Raw genomic sequence first — 19965 nt, 5'->3', positions numbered from 1 at the left:
AGGCTTTTCCTTCATGGTTAAGATAATATTTTTAAAAAATCCACGTCTTGTCCTTCAAAGTTAAAAAAAATAAAAATCCACGTCTCGTCCTTCAATGTTAATTTGTATTCAAGGGTATTGTTTGTTTTTAATTCACATCTTGTCCTTCAGTGTTAATTTTTTTAATCCGCGTCTTGTACTTCATGTTTGAAACAATATTTTTTAAAGAATCCACGTCTTGCCATTCAAGGTTAATTTTTTTAAACCAATGTTTTGTTCTTCATGGTTAAAACTATAATATTTAAATCCAAGTCTCTTCCTTCATTGTTAAAAATATTTTTTTTAATTGTCCTTCCTTGTCCTTCGTGGGTAAAATAATAATTTAAAAAAATCCACGTATTTTCCTTCATGGTTGAAATAAAATTTTTTTAATAAAAAATAATATTTAAAAACATTCACGTCTTGTCCTTCATTGTTAAAATAATATTAAAAAAATCCACGTCTTTTCCTTCATGGTTGAAATAATATTTTTTAAATTCAAGTCTTGCTCTACATGGTTAAAATAATATTTTTAAAAAAATCCACGTCTTGTCCATCATGGGTAAAATAATAATTTTAAAAAAAATCCACGTCTTTTCCTTCATAGTTAAAATAATAATATTTTAATAAAAATGCCATCGGTTTGATGTTTCGCTCTTTGGTATAATTTTCGGACTTTATTCTGGCTCCTGTTGGTTGGTTGGTTGGTTTACGTGGTGGCTATACTTTATAGCCTCAATTAGTATGTAAGGGATACCGTTTTGAAAACCACACCACTCGTTCAGAGATTGCTATATCGTTGTTGCGTGTTGGCAATTAAATCCAGCCTGATGAATTTAGGAATCGCAGAAAGTCTCCCAGACCTACTTCTGTTATCTCTGTTATATCATGAAGGAACGGTTGTCCAAAAGCTTTAAATCGTCGTTGCATTTATGCAGGGCAGGAACAGAGGAGGTGCTCAACAGTTTCCTCCTCTTCTTCATTCCCACAGCTACGGCAATGTTCATTGTGTGGTAGATTTAAGCGTTTTGCATGGTTACCAATTGCCCAGTGACCGGTTAACACAGCAATAAGTCTTGCAAGGTTCCGTCGAGTTTGATTGATCAGGAACTTAGTGCGTTTGGCGTTGTAATGAGGCCATGTTGATTTTGATATGTTGCATGTTACCGTTTTGTCCCATCTATTTTCAGCCAGTGATAGATAGTATTTAACCACTCCCATTAGTATTGCGACTGACGGCTTTGGGACTTCGTTAGAGGCGGATCCTGCTCTAGCTAACTCGTCTGCTTTTTCGTTCCCAACAAGTCCCTTATGGCCCGGGATCCAAGTGAGAACTACTCTTGACAGACGCCCAAGTTTAGCAAGTTCTTCTTTACAATCCTTCACTAGCTTTGATGTGACGGAGTTTGATTTTAGTGCAAGGAGAGCCGCTTGACTGTCGACGAAGATTCCTATTGAGTTTGCTGTGTATGCTGTAATAGTTCAGTACAGGCCTCCTTTATTGCCAGTATCCCCGCTTGAAAGACACTGCAGTACTCAGGTTGCTTGTGGATGTATGTAAGTTTGCTTCTTCTTCTTCTTCTTCTTCTTCTTCTTCTTTGTATGCTGTATAGTTTTTTCTGTATTGTTTTCTTTTCCAATGTTGGCCACCATACTAGTGATCCATATGTGAGAATTGGTCTGATTATGCTGGTGTTCATCCATAACACCATTTTAGGTTTGAGGCCCCAACGGCTTCCCAACAATTTGCGATATGCGTAATATGCAACGGTTGCTTTGTGAGCACTGTGTTCCATGTTACGTTTCCATGACATCTTTGAATCTAGGATGACTCCTAGGTACTTGGCATGATCTGATAGGGGTATTACTTGACTTGGAAGTTTGGGTATTGCATATTTGGTCTTTGTAGTGAATAGCACCATCTCAGTTTTCCCTGGGTTCACTCCTAGACCACATCTTGTGGCCCAAGTATATAGCGATCTCTGGGCTCCGCTAATACTGTCACTTATTACGGTCGGAAACAAACCAGAGACGACCATTACCACATCGTCCGCATAGGCAACCACCTTAATCCCCATATGGTCAAATTTATTAAGAATTTCATTGATGACTAGGAGCCAAAGTGGTGGCGAGATAACTCCTCCTTGTGGAGTTCCTCTGTTTACGTGCTTTGACAGCGTACTGTTTCCCAGTGTGGCATTAATAACTCTACTTTGCAGCATGGTGGTAATCTAACTACCGATGAATGGTTCCACGCCGAAGTTATCTAGAGCTTGTTTGATCGCTACTGTACTAACATTGTTAAAGGCGCCTTCTATGTCTAGGAAAGCAGCTAAGGTAAAATGTTTGTGCTCTAAGGACCTCTCTATAGTACCAACGACGTCGTGTAGGGCTGTATCTGTCGAGCGCCCTTTCATGTAAGCGTGTTGGCTGGGAGATATGATGTTTGAGTTGTCCATCTTTTCTCGAATATACACGTCGATGTGTCTTTCGAGCGTCTTAAGTAGAAATGATGAAAGGCTTATTGGTCTGAAGTCTTTAGCATTTTTATGACTGCGCTTTCCTGCTTTGGGTATAAAGACAACCTTTACCTGCCTCCAACTCGTTGCAACGTAGTTAAGGCATATACATCTACTGTAGATGTATACTAGCCAAGGGTTTCTCTGCACATTGCAGCATTTTTGGTATAATTCCATCTGGTCCTGAAGATTTGTAGGGAGAGAAGCTGTTTATAGCCCACGTGACTTTACTCGGACTTATTAGCTTATCAACTTCAATCTTGTTTTTACCTGCATCTATAATGGTTTCCATTTCATCGGTTCTATCCAAGCAGCCGGGGAAGTGCGTCGTAAGAAGGATTTCAAGAGATTCGGCTGAGTTTTCTGACCAGGTGCCGTTGTTTCTCTTTATATAGATAGGATTCGAATGCCCTTTTGCCATAACTTTGCTTAGTCTGACTGTATCTTTGATATTTTCTAACGATCCGCAAAAATCAATCCATGATTGCTTTTTTGCTTTGGCTATGGCTTTTTTGTACTCCTTTAGTTTATCCTTGTATGACTGCCAGGATCCGCTTTGGTAGCTGGCGTTGAAGGCTTTCCGTGACTCTTTACGCAGTTTGGAGAGCTCGGATGTCCACCATGGTGGATAGTATTTTTTCGATCGTGTCATTGGACAGGATACTTTAAAGGCTGTGTCTAGTGATTTCTCCAGAATAGATACAGCTTTGTCGATACATGTTATAGTGTCGCCTTTGTGTGAAATGCTGGGAAGTTTATCTTTTAAAACCCTATTAAATTTCTTTTGGGGTTACGAAAGCATTTTGTGGGCGTTTCTTTTTTCAGAAATATTAAATAGTATCCAATTGTGATCTGAGAAAGAATTCTTATCGGATACCATCCAGTTAGCTATTTCAATATGTCGTTTATCGGATACTAGAGTTAGGTCAATGACGTCTTGCCATCCCCTAAAGTTATCCGAGCTTGGAAATACAAAAGTTGGGTTAGTACCTCTATTGCATATAGTGAGATTGTTAGTATTAATGAAATCTAAAACTGACTCACCTCTGTCGTTGATTTCAGAGCTACCTCACAGGGTAGCTGTACATGACGATTTTTTCATATTCCCACTTTTCCATTTTTCTTTGCTTAATGCAAAAAAGACGTTTCTCCTCCTTTATTTTCTCCCGACACCACTCTTGTACGCTATATGCCGACACTCCTGGCCATACCATGGGTTCCTTGGCGACGTACACTGTTATCCATGTATGGATTTTGTAGTGTTTGCATGGAGTGAGTAATACTTTGCCACTGCATTGACAAGTTATAGGGAGGAGGAATGCTTTGATTAAGCTTGCCGATGTGATTGCAGTTTGCCCATGTTTAACTTCCGTGCTGTGTCTGTTCGTACTTTAGTTGCTACGTTTTACGTACCGGATCATTGACTGCAACAAGGTGATGGTCCGAGTCTATGTTCGTACATCCAACACGCTTTGATGAATGAATGATCTTATTGTTTGGGCTGGTGATACTCTTATGAACGTGGAGATGGTGTTATGGTGATGCCTTTCCCAATCCAGTAATATATGACACTAATATCGACTTTGTATTTTTTATGGACTAGAACTTTTCGTGAATAGCTTGGCAAAAAGTTCTTTTTTCACAAAATGATGACCGAGAGTGTCCCCTTTCAGCTCATATATAGTTTTGTATAATTTCCGCCCGTTTAACACTTTTTTAAATTTTTTGAAATAACATGGATATAAAATTTTGTGTTTTTATACCCTCAGCCTTTAGGCTAGAAAGGGTATATGCACTTTCATACGGACAAAATGTGCCTCATCGAAATAATGGTTTTAGACCCCAAGTATGTCTGGACGAAATAAGTTTCAGACAATTTGGAGTTGATTTAGCAATGTCCGTCCGTCTGTCTGTCTGTTTGGCTGGCTGGTGCGCACGATAACTCTCGAACGGATGAACCGATTCGGTTCAAATGTTGGCTTTCGTAATATTTTGTCCAAACTTAGTTTAAGTTCGAAGATGAGCTATATCGGTCCGCTCCTTCCGGTACCTCCCCCACAAAAGTTCCAAAATGTTCGGAAAATTTGTGGGCATGATAACTCTTGAAGAGAGTAACCGATTTGGTCCATACTTTGCACATCGTGAAATTTCTACCAGACTTAGATGAGGTTCCAATATGGACTCAATCAGGCCACTCCTTCGGGTACCTCCCACACAAAATTTCGGATAAGTTCAGTTTAGGACCTGCTCTCTAATCGCTTTGATTTTTGTTGCAACAACTTGTATTCACTTCCCCCTATACGACGGTACAAGTTTCATCGGTGGCAAGTCCATACTTCCTGAGAAAATGGCCGGAAAGGTGCAAAAAGCACCTATGACACCTTGTGTAGTGGTTGGAGGGCAAGATAACTCTCGAACGGATCTGTCGATTCGGTCCAAAATTTGGCCTTCGTAATATTTTATCCAAACATTGTTTAAATTTGAAGATGGGCTATATCGGTCCACTCCTTCAGGTACCTCCCCCACAAAACTTCAAAAATGTTCGGAATGTTTTGCGCACGATAACTCTTGAAGGGAGTGACCGATGTAATTCATACTTTGCACATCCTAATATATCTACCAGATATAGATCAGGTTCGAATATGGACTATATTTGTCTACTCCTTCTGGTACCTCTCACACAAAATTTCGGATAAGTTCACTTTAAGACCTGCTCTCGAATCACTTTGATTTTTGTTGAAGCGATTTGCATTCGCTACCTCCATTACGACGGTAAAAGTTTTTTCAGGGGCAAGTCCATATTTCTTGGGAAAACAGCCCGAAGGGTGAAAAAAACCCCTATGTCACCATATGTGGCGGTTGGAGAGCACGATAACTCTTGAACTGTTCATATATATCTGTAGGCAAAGCCGACTGACACTTTTTTTACTTGTTTCCACACCGTTTCCCATATAAATTATAGCTTTTTTCACAAATGGACATTTTTCTTTTTCTGGTCCACGTCTTCATATAGCCCCCATAGAACGGTACGTCCGGATTTCTGGTATTTTCAAGGTTGTGGCCTAAATATCCCTCCGAAATGGCTGAAGTTTGGTAATAAGTCTTCCTTGGTGGTATACAACTTTCCGCCTGAACTTTTTCCGTATAGGTCCACGTCTTCATATAACCCCCATAGAACTGTACCTTCGGATTTCTGGTATTTTGAAGATTGTGGCCTCAATATCCCTCCGAAATGGGTGAAATTTGGTATTAAGTCTTCCTTGGGGGTAAACAACATTCCACCTAAAATTTGTAGGTTCAGGCCTATACGATACCTCCCGATTTTCTGTATATTGAAGCTTGAGGCTGTGGTTATACATTTATCTTTTTTATTGACTTGTCTGAAAAGAATTTTAAACAGAAAAATTTTACATATAAACATTTTTGTACCTATTACTGAAAAATTTGTTGCATAAGAAAATATGTAAAATGCTAAAATTTATGCATTTTGCATAATTTTGCATATGTCATATGTTTCGATTGGAATTTAATCAGAAGCCAAAAATATGCCCAGTCCCAAAATTTGGCATGAATCGGACCAAACATAGGGGTTGCATAAAATTCCGGTGTCTACTTATTTCTCAAGACACGCCCTCGTTAACATAATGGGTTAGTAAGGACATTTGTAATGAGTTTTTTGCTTGGTCATGACATCAATAGCAGTTGTCCTTATGTCGTATGTTTTACGTACATTAATATAAAACTCATACGACAACGTAACATAGTTCACTGTACAAGTTCCAAAACGTATAAGTAACGTCATAAAATCTAAAGTGTGATATTATGTATACAGGAACAAAAACATTTAAATACATAAAAATTAATACACCATATTGTGGCTTAAAGGATTAAATTTTGGAGAATGCAAAAACCCATATTTTACAAGACTTAACAATTTTCCATAAAATATTCTCCATCTACTTTAGAAAACTTTATTTTATTACTTTAATATTTGAACATATGAAAGGAGTTTTTAGACCAATTACCAATAAACCTAACTTACTACATGACTGACTAGTTAGCTGGTCCAAGTGAATGACTTAGAAATATTTCATTCATCAAGTTAACTAAAAAATGTTCCAAAGTTATTACAAAACAAAACTTTTCCATTGAAAATGGGGTGATGGCGATATAAGACAAAACCTAGCACATACAAGTAAGGGGCACAAAAGAAGCAGAAAAACAATTTAAAGCCCTTTTGGTCGAAAACAAGAGAAGAGGTGAATTGCCAACACAAAAAATAACAAACTTGTTGAACTAACAAAAATTTCTCACCCTGGAAAATAGTTAGAGTTCTAAGGGCTTATAGTGTTTTTTGTCTCAATTCTAAGGGCTTATACGGCAATTGCAACAACACAATCTACATATGCAGAGATATCGGAATTCATCACTGGTATCACTGGAAGAGAAACAACGTTGTTACTGTAACTGGGCCTTCACATAACCAGGGATACCATGGAAATTGTCTTATTCAAAGGAGTCTGTGTTGGTGTTTGTTAACTACAGCTGTAACAAAAAGGTAAACACTCGCATTTGTTTATATGTGTTGCAATTGTTAGGGGAACATTTCATTTGTCGAGCACTTTTTCTCAATCACTTTGGACATTCACTCTCTAGTAGTTGAAATAAAATTGTTACAACTTACTCCTCCACTCACTTCAAATTTAAAAGTTTCCAATTTACCATTTGTTTATTTGATTTGTTAGCATTCTATGCAAAGAGATATTGTAGTGGAGGAAATTTAGGTTTTGCCAGACATATTCTTTAATTACACAAACACTGTGCAACATTTTTAAGGTGATCTTGTGCAAACAATTCCAAATGAGGATTTTTTGAAAGTACAGACCCCAACGATAAGAAAGCCTAGTTGGGTTTTGTTGTGTCAGATCCAGCTCGGATTTTATGGCCCCATCTAAACATGGTTAAATATTGAGTTTTTAAAGAAATTCGGGGCTATATCTCTGAAACCAATACGAAACTTCTTCTGACCTCTGAAGCAAATTTGTAGATAAGGACAAGAATAAAATATTTGGAGAAATACTGAACTCGAAAAACTACATTTATTGCCTCAAATTTCAAAATATATGCAAAAATTCCGCAATTTTTATAGATTTCGCACGGTATCTCCAAAACCGTTAAGTTTTTCTGAATATTTCCTTTCGGAAAAATATTCCCTGGAATGTAATACACAACTCTTCAGAACATGTCATTGTTGTAAAATGCCTCTATGCCGTTGTTTTCAGTACATTTTTCAACGACGATTTAATAAAAATGTCAATAATGTAGTGAAATCCGAAATGCGAGAATTAACTGTTGGTGTGAACTGTGTTTGAAATACGTGTTGTAAAAGATATGATGCAAAATACCGCTGAAACAACATGAAGTAAGCATTTTAGAGTTTCAGAATGTTCTAAAGAATTGTTGAGAACTTTATTTGGAAGATTTTTGCAAAAGGTTACTTGGTTCAAACTCCCAATAGTTTAGCCGATACTGACCAGAATTTCAGCTATTATGTAAAATTTTCTATATTTTATGGATTTTGATGCCCTAGATGGAGTTTTTCTTATGTGGTTTTTCAAGAGATAAGTTCTACTAGTTTAGGGCTACAATATTGCTAAAGACAGCAAGGCCAAATTTCTATTCGTTTCTGAGATAAAGGCCTGATAAATGCAAAAAAGTGTAGATTTAGCCCGGTTTAGATGAGGCCATAAAATCCGAACTGGATCTGACAGAACAAAACCCTACTAGGGTTTTCATAGTCTAAATATGTACTTTTAAAAAATTCGTACTAGAAGTTGTTTGCATTTTCAGTGTTGCATAGTGAAATCAAATTTGCAATAATTAACCTAAAGCTCAAAGTTAATATGTAATTGACTTTTGTGGGAATTGAAACAATGTTAAACCTCTTTATATAGCAAAACATTTTTTTATGAAAATATTTCAAATAATCTATTTTGTTTTTAAATTTTTATTTTAGCTCAAAAGGAAGAGTTCACATGTCCTTCAACAATAGCAAATGGCAACTATGCTGATCCAGCTACCTGTCGTCGTTTCTATCAGGTATGTATATTATATACACATTTAAATTTTTACGGTGATAAAACAAGAATAACAGAGAAGAAACAAGTAAGAACGGCTTTAAGTTCGGACGGGCCGAACTTGTTATACCCTCCACCACGATTTGTATTGAAGTAAAATGGAACAATTTCCCTTCGTGTATGAAGAAGACAAAATTCCAAATTTCAGCAATTTCGGTAAAAAATGTAGCTATTTTCACAATAACCACATTCGGGAGGTACCGCTCTATGGGGGCTATATGAAGGCGTGGACCTATACCGGCAAATTCTGGGTGAAAGTTCTATACCCCCAACCAAGACTAAGCATCAAATTTCAGCCATTTCGGTGATTATTGTGGCCAAAACCTTCAAAATACCGAAATTCGGGAGGTACCTTTCTATGGGGCCTATGTGAAGGCGTGGACCTATACCGACAAATTTCTGGAGGAAAGTTTTATACCACCAAAAGAAGACTAAGTACCTAATTTCTGCCATTTAAGTGGATTATTGTTGCCACAACCTTCAAAATACTGAAAATCGGGAGGTACCGTTCTATGGGGGCTATATGAAGGCGTGGACCTATACCGACAAATTTCTGGAGGAAAGTTTTATACCACCAATGAAGTCTAAGCATCAAATTTCAGCCATTCTGGTGGATTATTGTTACCACAACCTTCAAAATACCGAAAATCGGGTGGTACCGTTCTATGGGAGCTATAACCGACAAATTTATGGGGAAAGTTCTATACCCCCAACGAAGACTAAGTACTAAATTTCAGCCATTTTGGTGGATTATTGTGGTCACAACCTTTAAAATACCGAAAATCGGGAGGTACCGTTCTATGGGGGCTATATGAAGGTATGGGCCTATACCGACAAATTTCTGGAGGAAAGTTTTATACCACCAATGAAGTCTAAGTACCAAATTTCAGCCATTTTGGTCGATTATTGTGGCCACAACCTTTAAACTACCGAAAATCGGATGGTACCGTTTTATGGGGCGTGGACCTTTACCGAAAAATTTCTGGAGGAATGTTTTATACCACCAACGACGTCTAAGCACCAAATTTTTGCCATTTTGGTGGATTATTGTGGCCACAACCTTTAAAATACCGAAAATCGGGAGGTACCGTTCTATGGGGGTTATATGAAAGCATGGCCCTATGCCGACAAATTTCCGGGGGAAAGTTCTACACCCCCAACGAAGTCTAAGTACTAAATTTCAGCCATTTTGGTGGATTATTGTGGCCACAACCTTCAAAATACCGAAAATCGGGTGGTACCGTTCTATGGGGGCTATGTGAAGGCGTGGACCTATACCAACAAATTTCTGGGGGAAAATTTTATAGCACCAACGACGTCTAAGCACCAAATTTTACCCATTTTGGTGGATTATTGTGGCCACAACCTTTAAAATACAGAAAATCGGGAGGTACCGCTCTATGGGGGCTATATGAAGGCGTGGATCTATACCGGCAAATTTCTGGGGGAAAGTTCTATACCCCCAACGAAGACTAAGTACCAAATTTCAGCCATTTCGGTGGATTATTGTGGCCACAACCTTCAAAATACCGAAAATCGGGAGTTACCGTTCTATGGGGGCTATGTGAAGGCGTGGACCTATACCAACAAATTTCAGGTGGAGAGTTTTATACACCCAACGATGACTTAATACCAAATTTCAGTCATTTTGATGGGAGAATGAAGCTAAAACCTCAAAAATACCGAAAATCGGGAGGTACCGTTCTATGGGGGCTATATCAAAACGTGGACCGATATATCCCATTTTCAATACCAACCATCCTGGAAGTAAGTAAAACTTCTGTACCAAATTTTGACACTCTATCTTAAAAATTGCGAGCTGCATCTTGATTTCAACAGACAGACAGACGGACGGACGGACATTTTAGATCGACTTAGAATTTTATGCTGATCAATCTATCTATATATATAAAAGAGCTTAGTGAGTGAGTGACTGAGTGACTGAGTGACTGACATATCATCGCCCAGACGAAACCGCTGAAGCTAGAAAGCTGAAATTTTGACTGTGGGTTGCTGTCGGTGTGTAGGGGTGAGATAAGGCTGGGTTTTTGGAAATTCGACCTAGAAGGGTACGAAAAGTACTAAAAGGTACTAAATATGGTACCCTTTGTATTATGCAAACGGGAAGAGCTAGAATTCTGAAATTTGGAATGAGGGTAACTGATGGAGATTTAGAAAGATGTACCAAAGGGTTTTTGGAAATTCGACTTATAAGTGTACGAAAAGTTACTAAATTTGGTACCAATTGTATATTTTGAGCGGATATAGCTACAATGTTCATATTTGGTAAGGAAATCAAGGTTGGGAAGTGGTGTTGATATATGGAAATTATTTTTGAAGTTCGTACTTATGTGAACGAGTAGTACTAAATGGTACTAAATTTGGTACAATTTGGATTTGGGTGAACGGATAGAGCTGAAAACCTGAAATTTGGAATTTAGATTACCGTTGAAGCATACGATTGAGATATGGGTGTACTTTTGGAAATTCATACTTATGTGTACGAAAAGTACTAAATGGTACCAAATTTGGTACAATTTGGATTTGGGTGAACGGATAGAGCTGAAAACCTGAAATTTGGAATTTAGATTACCGTTGAAGCGTACGATTGAGATATGGGTGTACTTTTGGAAATTCATACTTATGTGTACGAAAAGTACTAAATGGTACCAAATTTGGTACAATTTGGATTTAGATAAACATGGAAACCTGAAATTTGGAATTAAGATTACTGATAGAGTGAATTTAGATAGACATGGAAACCCGAAATTCGGAATTAAGATTTTGGAAATGTTTACTTATGGGTACGAAAAGTAGTAAACCGTACTAAATTTGGTACAAATTAGATTTGGGTGAACGGATAGAGGTGGAATCCTGAAATTTCAAATTAAGGTTACTGTTGGAGTGTAGGATTGAGGTAGTTTTGGAAATTCATATTTATGGGTACGGAAAGTACTATATGTACTAAATTTGGTACAATTTATATATGGGTGAACGGATGGAGTTGGGATCCTGAAATTTCAAATTAAGGTTACTGTTGGAGTTTAGGATTGAGGAAGTTTTGGAAATTCGTACTTATGGGTACGAAAAGCACTAAATTTGGTACAATTTGGATTTGGGGGAATGAATAGAGCTGGGATCCTGAAATTTGGAATTAAGATTACTGTTGGACTGCAGGATTGACTTAGTCTTGGAAATTCGTACTTATGGGTGCGGAAAGTACTAAATGGTACTAAATTTGGTACAATTTAAATTTAGGTGGACGGATAGAGATGTAATACTGAAATTTGGAATTAAGATTACTGATGGAGTGAAGGATTGAGGTAGTTTTGGAAATTCTTACTTATGGGTACGAAAAGTAGTAAACAGTACTAAATTTGGTACAAATTGGATTTGGGTGAACGGATAGAGCTGGAATCCTGAAATTTTGAATTTAATTACTTTTGGAGTGTAGGATTGAGTTGAGGAAAGTACTAAATGGTACTAAATTTGGTACAATTTAAATTTAGTTGAACGGATAGAGTTGGAATCCTGAAATTTCGAATTAAGGTTACTGATGGAGTATAAGATTGAGGTAGTTTTGGAAATTCATACTTATGGGAACGGAAAGTACTAAATGTACTAAATTTGGTACAATTTATATTTGGGTGAACGGATAGAGCTCGAATCCAGAAATTTGGAATTAAATTACTTACGGAGTGTAGGATTGAGGTAGTTTTGGAAATTCATACTTATGTGTACGAAAAGTACTAAATGGTACCAAATTTGGTACAATTTGGATTTAGATAGACATGGAAACCTGAAATTTCGAATTAAGGTTACTGATGGAGTGTAGGATTGAGTTAGTTTTGGAAATTCATACTTATGGGAACGGAAAGTACTAAATGTACTAAATTTGGTACAATTTATATTTGGGTGAACGGATAGAGTTGGAATCCTGAAATTTGCAGTTATGTTTACTGTTGTAGTATAGGAATGATGCAGTTTTGGAAATTCATACTTATGTGTACGAAAAGTACCAAATTTTTTACAATTTGGATTTGGTTACAGAGATAGTGATACAATGATAAAATTTGGAATTAAGATTTCTGTTGCAGTATAGGATTGAGGTATTTTAGTCAATTCCTACTTATTTGTACGAAAAGTACTAAATGGTACTAAATTTGATACAATTTGGATTTGTGAGAACTGATAGAACAGGAAACCTGAAATTTGGAACAATGATTACTGTTGGAGTATAAGAATGAGGTTTAGGAAAATCGTACCTATGTGTATTAAAGCTACGAAATGGGACTAAATGTGGTACAATTTGGATTTGGGTGAACGAACAGAGTTGGAGTTCTAAAATTTGGAATTAAGATCACTGTTGGAGTGTCATATTGAAATATGGAGGAAGTTTTGGAAATTCATATTGGGATGTAGGAAATGGTACTAAATTTGGTACAATTTGGATTTGGGTGAACGGATAGAGCTAGAATCCTGAAATTGGGAATTAAGATTACTGTTGGAGCGAAGGATTGAAATATAAAAAAATATTTGGAATCGTACCTTTCTGAACTAGATGGTACATGGTACTAAATTTGGTACATTTTGGAGTTGGGTGAACGAATAGCGCTGGAATCATGAAATTAAGACCTAAAATTAGACTTGAAGTGTAGGATAGAGATATGGATGTAGTTTTGGAAACTTATCTTTTGTGTTCGAAAAGTAATAATTGGTAGTAAATGGGGGTACAATTTCAATTTGGATGAAAGAATAGAGCTCGGATCCCGAAATTTGGAATTAAGATTACTTTTGCGGTGTAGGATAGAGATATGGAGGAGGTTTTGGAAATTCGTACTTATGTTTACTAAATTTGGTACATTTTGGATGTGTGTGATCGCATAGAGCTGGAATCCTGAAATTTGGAATTAAGTGTGGGATTAATATATGGAGGTAGTTTCGGAAATTCGTACTTATGTGTATGAAAATTTATAAGTGGAACTAAATTTGGAACCGTTTGGTATTTGCTAAACTAAGGAACTGGAATTTTGAATTTTAGTATTAGTGTTGGTGTGTAGAATGGAGATAAGAAAGAAATTTCGGAAATTAGTGCTTATGTAAGCATACTAAATGTTGCTAACTTTGATGTTGTGTTAAGGAATAGAATTGGGATTCGAAAATTTGGTGTTAAAGTCGCTGTTGGTGCGTAGGGATGTGGTTGTGGAAATAAGTTCCATAAGTATACGAAAAGTACTAAATCGTAGTCAATTTGTTATTGGATGTACGGATAGAGCTGGAGTGTAGAGTTGGTATATGGAGGTGGTTTGGGAATATGTATGTACCATAAATATACGAACACTACTAAATCGTTCTAAATGTGGTATTTGGTGTACGGATAGCGCTGGAATTTTAAAATTTGGTATTAGAGTCCCTTTTCGTATGTGGGGTTTTAATATCGAGAAGGTAGAGGTGTATGGTTGAGGATTTGGAAATACAGTAAGTACTAAAAGAGTTGAGCTGGAACTTTGGGATAGCAGTTGGTGTATAGGAGGTTTTGTAAATTCGTACTTATGAGTACTAAATGGTACCAAATTTGGTACAGTTGGGATTTGTGAGAAAGAGCTGGAATCCTGAAATTTGGACTTAAGGAAATTACTGAATGGTACAGAATTTGGTATAGTTTGTTATTGTGTAATGAGGATGAGATAGAATTTTGAAATCTTAGGAGAAGATTTTGGAAATTCGTACGTGTGTATATGAAAATTGTATCTGGGGAAACATATAGAGCTGGAAATGAGAATCCCGGTTGGTACATAGCGTTGATACCATTTTGGTATTGCGTGTTAGAATAAAACTGAAATTATGTAATTTGGAATTATAATATTAGTGTACTAAAAGTTCCAAAGGGTAATAAAAATTAAGTGTACTAGAAGTACTAAATATTACTAAAATTTTTAGTATTAATATTGAGTGAACGGCTAAATCCAGTGCTTTGAGATTTGGGATTTCATTAAAATCGTTATGAAAATTCGAACTTAAAACGTATGACATGTTTCTACATGTAATGCCATAGGCATTAGGTGAACAAGGAGTGCAAAAACTGTTAAATTTTAGATGAGGTCCAGGATTTGAAAAGTTGTATTATATATTGTACCATTGGTTTTATGTGAACGCGAAGTAACTTACTGAAATTAAGTAATTAAATTAGATATATGTGATCATTTTTTTACAAGAAGGTTTTTATCCCTTAATTGAAATACCTTAAATGAATTGATAGCTGTTGATGTTTTGTGGTGAGGTATACCCTTTTTTGGAAATTCAGACTAAAGGGGTACGAATAGTACTTAAATGAAATCAAGTATCAATTAACAACAAAATTTTCATACCTCACCATTTCCATATGAAATATTGTTTATTCCTTTCCGCATACGAAGTAGCGGGCATTTTGCTAGTAATATATATATATATACTTTAGAGGGTCTCCGACGAATATTTCGATGTGTTACAAACGGAATGACAAATTTAATTATACCCTCCATATGGTGGAGGGTATAGAAAAGCTTTAGGAAAAACTTAGAAAAATTAAAAGCCAAGCTTTGTTGCTTAAGAGGACGCTTACACCCCAAAACCGAAAACGTTCGTAACATTGTGCAATATTGACCTGGACCCATATTATACCCTTCATTTGTGCATTAGTTAGTAACATGCAAAATGAAACGAGATAGGCCCATAATTCCTTTTAGGGATTTACATATAATCACCGTGGTCGAACTCATTGATCTAGCGGCGCGAAATTAATAACTTCCAAACGAATTGAGATATATTTCTGAACATTTTCACAAACTCAGTCTGTGTCCGTGGATGAACCACATCCGGTAATATTTTGGTATAGCTCCCATATAACGTTAGTTGTAATTAGGATTCCTAGAAATCACAAAATTATTCCACGATAAATTGTGGGCATAGGTCTGCGTTTGGGTATAGGTCTCGATTTTCAGTATTTTGGGTAATTTAAGCTAAATTTTCGACCAAATTAGGTGTAATTTGGTATTTGGGTATTAGTCACAAACGTTTTGGTATTGCCCCCCGTATAACGGAACGTCATAATATAAAAAAAAATTAATTCTCCGCCTTAAATTGTAGACATGGGATGTAGCCACTATAAAAGAGTACCACCCGATTTCGATATTTTTATTTTATAGTCACAAAATATCTCAGAATTGTAGTCCTACTAACTGTCTTCTGTGGCCTACTACAGAACTTTTGTCCTATAAGCCCATTTTATTCATCTGTCGACTGTAGCCGTTTTAATAATTTCCTTATTTTTTATTTACAACAAATAAATTAAATATTTCTTCCTTTCTTTACAGTGTGTCGATGGCTTCCCCTATCTAAATCGTTGTCCTTCCGGCCTCTACTTTGATGATGTACAGAAATTCTGTACCTTCAAAGATGAAGCTAAGTGTGGTCCTTTAGCTACAAGTAAGTTAATAAATACACATTGATAATAATTATTTCGTACATACACACTCTCACACATATACACACACACAAACACTTAATCAATAAATAAAACTAATTGATTGGTATTATCTCAAGAATGTCACTAAGTAACATTAAATATATTAGTTTTAGTTTTGTATATTAAATTATCATCTTTAAAATAACTCTTAAGGACAAATTCTATTAAAACGAATTAAAAGAATTGATAATTAATTTTGTCAATAAAGAGAAATAGTTGTAGAAAACACAAAATTCATATCATTTGCATAGACCAAAGGAATTGATGTGGATGATGCTGTCGATGACAATTTAATTATTTAAACAGTAGTTATAGTAATATTAAAATATTAAAAATAAAAATACAAATAATAATAATAAAATAGTAATAATAATAAATATAAAAAATATTTTTAATAATAAAAATAATAATAATAAGTAAATTATTAAAAGATATTTACTTATATAAATAATAATTATTCAAATAATAAAATAAATAAAAATAATAATACATAATCCTAATATTAATAATAATAATAAGTGTTATAATAATTAATATACCAATAATAATATAATAATAATAATAATAATAATAATAATAATAATAATAATAATAATAATAATAATAATAATAATAATAATAATAATAATAATAATAATAATAATAATAATAATAAAATAATAAAAATAATTTACTAATTAAACAAAACATTGTTCCACAACATCCCAAACGGGACAAGGGAGACTTCTCTAATTATCTACTAATAACAAAAATTATAAAAAAGCCATAAAAATAATATTAAAAATTCATCATATTAAAAGTTTATCATTCATCATGGTATTAATAAGTGTATATGCCACTTGGGACAACAAAAAATTATGACATATTTTTTCTTCATTAAAATATGTTTGTGTTCTGTTATAATAGCTTACCACTGCATATTTACCAAGAAATTTATTATTATAAATTTTATGTAATATTGCTCTGCTAGAATATTTAAATATTGATATTGTTTTTTCCTGGTAGTTATTTGTTTACTTTACAAATCCAAAGACAAATAATCAGTTTTTATCCCTAAGGGACAAATATTGCAATATTTAATTATGTGTATGTGTGAAGAAAAAAGTTTTAAAAGTTGGACTGCAAGTAGAACTTAATGAATTTGATTACAACAAAAATGTCAAAAATGTACATTTGTCAAAATCCATACAATAATTCAGTAATTTGTGTATGTTGTAATGGACACAAACACTTGCATGAACAGAGATTTTACAACAGCAAACAATACCCTGCCAGCAATTGGAAGTGAGTTTTGCACTCCCTCGCCTAAGGGGTCACTCCGGAGACACGCCAAGGAAGATCGTTGGAGAATTACACAAACAATTTCTATAGCCTTATTGTGATTACGTTTTATCGCATATGCCGACACTTCGGGGTGACTTCTGAGTGACTTCCAAGGCGATTGTTTACATTTATTTAATGATTTAACACATTTGAACAAATATAGAACATTTTCTATCTGATGATTATATGAGGCGGTGGTGCAGTGGTAAGCATACTCGCTTTGCACTCTGAAGGTCCGGGTTCGATTCCCAAGTCAGGCAACAAAACATAACATTTTTAAAATGACAAAAGTTATGTAGGCGGAAATTGCAAAGAATAATTTCTCTAAAAGAGAAGAAAAATAAAAAAATAAATAATGAAAAATTAAAATAAAAAAATCAAATAAAAATAAATAGAAAAAAAAATATTTTTTTTAATTTCTAGAACTATCGCGGAAATGATCTTCTAGAAGTGTCGCTGGAGTGACTTCCACACGCCGGCGTGGTTCATTTCTTCACAACGGAGGTCACTTCAGGGTGACTTCTGCGACTATCGCCGCGACTGTTTTCATCGCGCTGGGCGACACGCCTAAGTCACTTCCGCGATAGTTTTTGCTTGCAGGGTATTGTCATGTATAAGGAAGAGGCCATATACATATGTGCATAATACATAAGACTGTGTGTTGATGTTTTGTGAGAAATAACCCCAACACAGAACATTGTTACTTTAAGGACTCAACAGCACCTACGTTTTGGTGTAGAGCTAGGGTTTGCCATTAGAAGCAACGTCTAAAAAGTCCCCATCGATCCCATGTGTTCCAATGAAGTTATTTGGAGTCAAAGGCCAAATTTTTAGGGTTTCAAATCAAAAAGTGACTAAAGTAAATATTGTGCACAGAATTATCCTCATATTTTTTTCCTAGAAGGAACCACTCTTGAGATATAGATGTTCTAAAAAACGCATGATTTTTATGCACTCATAAGGGAAATATGCACATATTCAGACGAACCGGCTAAAATAACCGAAGTAACCGGGTCTTTGCTGTTTCCCCCATATATGCATGTCTATTTTGACTGGGCTATAATCAGTTAGCCTTAAACCATGTGGTATTAATAGTCAGGATATTATCTGCCTTATATAGGTGTTGATCCGTGAAGAGCTTATGCACCGGGGTAGGGTATAGGTATCGACTATAGCCTTTGCTTACTTGTTATGTGTTTCATTTCACAATATCGGGACAATTGTCTTTACTTCTGTTAGTTGCCTTTGAAAGTCGGTTTCTCTTCTCATTCTACCCTCAGCGATGTAGTATATACCACTTTCATACGGGCAAAATGTGCCTCATCGAAATAACGGTTTTAGACCCCAAGTATGTTTGGACGAAATCCGTTTCAGACAATTTGGAGTTGATTTAACCATGTCCGTCCGTGTGTCTGGCTGGTGCGCTCCATAACTCTCGAATGGATCAACCGATTCGGTCAAAAATTTGGCTTCCATAATATTTTGTCCAAACTTAGTTTAAGTTCGAAGATGGGTTATATCGGTCCACTCCTTTCCCACAAAAATTTGAAAATGTTCGGAAAATTATGAGAACGATAAGTCGTGAAGTGAGTTTGGTTTTTGTTGTAACAACTTGTATTCACTGTTATCAATATGACGGTACAAATTTTTACAGGGGCAAGTTCATATTTATTCGGAATATATCCTGAAAGTTACAAAAAACCCCTATGACAACGCATGTAGTAGTTGGAGTGCAAAAAAAAAACACTCGAACGGATCTGCCGATTCGGTCCAAAATTTGACCTTCGTAATATTTTGCTCAAGCTTTGTTTAAGTTCGAAGATAAGCCATATCGGTCCACCCCTTCAGGTACATCTCCGATAAAAGATCAAAGATGTTCCGAAAAATGTGTGCGGACGATAACTCTTATGGAAGTGGCCGATTTGGACCATACTTTACACATCCTAATATATCTACCAGGTATAGATTATGTTCGAATATGGACTATATTTGTCCACACCTTCGGGTACCTCCCACACAAAATTTCGGATAAGTTCACTTTAAGACCTGTTCTGGAATCACTTTGATTTTTGTTGAAGCAACTTGCATTCGCTGCTTTAATTACTTCTAGAGAAAACAGCCCGAAAGATGTAAAAAAAACCCCTGTGGCACCATATGTGGTGGCTGGAGATCAAGATAACTCGAGAACTGATTAACCGAGTTGATCCAAAATTTGACCTTCGTCTGTTTTTGGCCAAATTTACTTTCAGTTCGAAGATGGGCAACACCGGTCCACAACATCTGGTATTTCCCCCAATATTTAAAAAATGTCACTAAAATGGTATGCACGCTATCTTTTGAACGGGGCAACCACTTTGGTCCAAACTTTGGATCTCCGGTTCGTTGTGGTCCTGTTTAAAGCGATATTATGTTTTCCGTGGACAAGTCCATACTTCCTGACATTACTTTCTTACTTAGCTAGCTC

At 35.7% G+C, this 19965-nt stretch overlaps 1 protein-coding gene across 1 annotated transcript in view; it reads left to right on the top strand.

Annotated features, from left to right (window-relative positions):
- Positions 1-19965, top strand: part of Cda4 (chitin deacetylase Cda4) — a 164125-nt gene that overhangs the window by 49116 nt on the left and 95044 nt on the right. Inside the window, exons 2-3 of the mRNA XM_073976766.1 lie at positions 8554-8636; positions 16027-16138. Of these exons, the coding sequence (XP_073832867.1) occupies positions 8554-8636; positions 16027-16138 (195 nt within the window). The remainder of the gene's footprint in view (positions 1-8553; positions 8637-16026; positions 16139-19965) is intronic.

The sequence above is a fragment of the Musca autumnalis genome, unplaced genomic scaffold (assembly GCF_047663935.1).
Source record: "Musca autumnalis isolate F117 unplaced genomic scaffold, ASM4766393v1 scaffold_3, whole genome shotgun sequence".
NCBI lineage: Eukaryota > Metazoa > Arthropoda > Insecta > Diptera > Muscidae > Musca > Musca autumnalis.
The sequence above is the reverse complement of the archived record's forward strand: the minus strand, read 5'-3'. Positions and strand labels throughout refer to the sequence as shown.